Raw genomic sequence first — 2,778 nt, 5'->3', positions numbered from 1 at the left:
CTTTGTGATCCTTGCGTCGAGGGTAATATCTATGTACCGATTTTATATTATTTAATCTAGTTTGTTTAAACCCTAATTTGAGGGATTGGGGATTTGTGTTAGTTTTGTATTGTTAGTGATTATGTGATGATATGTTAGGAGGAGGATTCGTAGAGGAGGCTTTTTGATACAGCTGTTGAGATCGTCTGCGTGTGTTGCATTCTAGGTAGCATTTCCCTACTCAGTATTAGTCACATAATGTGTTGGTTGTTGGTTGTGACTATAATATCGTATTCGTATTATGACGGTTGTTGGAATTGGTTACTGTTGATAGTTGTAATTGTTTGTATTTGTCTGTGGTATTCGGGGTGCGTCCCTGGCTGAGTGCGGTCACTTGCGGGAGTGGCTTCACGCCCATTATTCGCCTTCTGTGGAACCCGCCACAAAATGGATGTGCATATAAATGGATTTAGGTTATGCGCTCTATGGTATGAGCGGGGCTTAGGTGGGAACGGCTGCGGTCCCCCACTGGCGAAGTGGAGTAACCTGTTGCGACGGGTACTCTGGCAAGACTACACACTTTAGTGTGTAGTCAGTGATGAGGAGTGATTATGGAGTTTGGGTTATGCGATGGTTGAGATGTGTTGGTTTCTGTCTTATTGTGATTATATATTTGATTGTGTGATTAGTACTGACCCCGTCTTTATTTTGAAAAACTGTGGTGATCCATGCGGGGATTGTGAGCAGTTGTTGAGCAGGTATGAGTCGAGACATATGGGCTAGCTGGGATGAGTCACCACGAGATGATAGTGTCTTCTGCTGTACCTTGATAGTTTGTCAGACATTTTATTTAGTTGATTTTTTTTTTTTTTGGGGGAAATGTAAGTGTTATATTATAAGCCCAACCAAACAATTTGTCACTAGAGATATATAGCTCTAGTCTTTTACATACTTTGTTCTAGCCGGGTTACCCAGGCAAGAACCCTCCAATCCCTATGCTCTAGTCTACAACTTTGCAATTGCAGACGAAAAGCCCCCTTCACCTGCTTTATAATACCAGCAGGGAGGGGTAACACATTCTCAAGGCGACATTTGTTTCTAGCAAACCAAATGCCATACATAAGACTTGCAATACCAGCTGCAATACACTGCTTCATGAATAATGATCTACATCTATAACCTATCCACCACTGAATGATCCCCTGCTCAGGAATGAAACAGTCAAGCCAAGTTGCCAGTAGCTGTTTGCATTGCTGACTATAAGGACAACTGAAAAATAAATGATCAATGGACTCCTCAGCATTACTACACAAGAAACAGCAGTTAACCTGTATGATCTTCATCCTGATGAGCCTATCTTGAGTAAGTAATCTGTTCTGAGCAACCAACCACACATGAAAAGAATGTTTTGGAAGCAACATTCTATTCTGAATCCATGGGAACCAAGGAACATCATCAACCTCATCCACCAACCAAGAATATCCCAACTGGGCAGTATATTCCTGATCAAGGTCTCTCCAATTAGCATCAAAAAATTGATTTTTGAGTCTATTCTTTACCTGACAAATACGCTTCCAAGCCCAACTGGAACAGCTAGATGGTTCATAATCCTTCCAAATGCGGTCCTTGATATAGATGGCATGTACCCACCTAACCCACATATGGTCAGCCTTCTTTTCCACCCACCATACATATTTAGCAATGAGAGCAATGTTCCAGGCGTGCAAATTCTTAAAACCAAGCCCCCCTTTTCTTTGGGTTGTGAGATGTGATTCCATGCCACCAGATGAGGTCTCTCGCAGCTATCATTACCATACCACAAGAAAGCCCGACAAATTGAATCAATCTTCTTCATTACAGTCTTTGGAATAATAAACACCCTTGCCCAATAGCTATGTAAAGTACTGAGGACAGAAGAAATAAGGACTACTCTCCCAGCATAGGAGAGTTTCTTAGCCCCTAATCTTTGTATCCTCTCCGTTATCCTATCCACCAAACACGGGCAATCCAAAACTCCCAACCTCTTGTGCATAATTTTCACCCCCAAATACTTAAAAGGAATGGTTGCCTTTCTCATACCTGAGGCATTTTCAATAGCCTGCACCACACTATCAGTAACCCCATTACAATACAGACTGGACTTGTCCTTGTTCATTTGTAGACCAGAAGCAAGAGAAAAAGTGCTGAATGCTCGCATCATCAGTTGATCATCAGTTGGTTTAAGAACATGTAACCGTATTTTTATCAGTTGGTTTTGGATTGTATTCACTAAACTTTATACAATTTAAATGTTGTTTCTTTATTGTCTTTTTATTATCATTGCCTCGGGAAACCGAGATGGTGACATCTTTATACCTGAGTGGTCCTGGTAAGGCACTCGGAGTATGGGGGTGTCACAAAGTGGTATCAGAGAGACGATCCTGAAACCTGTAACTAATGAATTTAATGAATATAGGGAGTCAATTAAAATGAACCCGGGGTAAAAGTTGTCGGAGCTAATGCAAAGGCTTGGGAGATGTCCTAAAGTCGCGAACTTCCCCTGCAATTTTGAACCGGTCACAGGGGGGTATGTGTCAAGGTCGTATGTGTTGTCTGTTGGTTCAAATGTGTGCATAACGGTGTGTGTTGTGAACTGTTGGATGTTGGAAGTTGAGAATTGAATGTATGGTTATAAGAGAAGAGATACGTTTTATATGTAAATTGAATGAAAAGCATATTGGTTGTTTATAACGTGGCATTTTCATAACATGAGTAGAATTGTTCGTTGATTGTGTATAGAATCGCTAGAAAACATGAGCA

At 41.1% G+C, this 2,778-nt stretch overlaps 1 protein-coding gene across 1 annotated transcript; it reads right to left on the bottom strand.

Annotated features, from left to right (window-relative positions):
* Positions 1 to 923: 923 nt before the first annotated feature.
* LOC141628841 (uncharacterized) lies at positions 924 to 2,176 on the bottom strand. The gene is made up of 2 exons (XM_074441935.1): positions 1,838 to 2,176; positions 924 to 1,781 (listed from the first exon to the last, which is right to left on the bottom strand). The coding sequence occupies exons 1-2, from the start codon at positions 2,174 to 2,176 to the stop codon at positions 924 to 926; spliced, it is 1,197 nt and encodes a 398-aa protein (XP_074298036.1).
* Positions 2,177 to 2,778: the final 602 nt, after the last annotated feature.

This window comes from Silene latifolia, chromosome Y (assembly GCF_048544455.1).
Source record: "Silene latifolia isolate original U9 population chromosome Y, ASM4854445v1, whole genome shotgun sequence".
Taxonomy (NCBI): Eukaryota; Viridiplantae; Streptophyta; class Magnoliopsida; order Caryophyllales; family Caryophyllaceae; genus Silene; species Silene latifolia.
The sequence above is the reverse complement of the archived record's forward strand: the minus strand, read 5'-3'. Positions and strand labels throughout refer to the sequence as shown.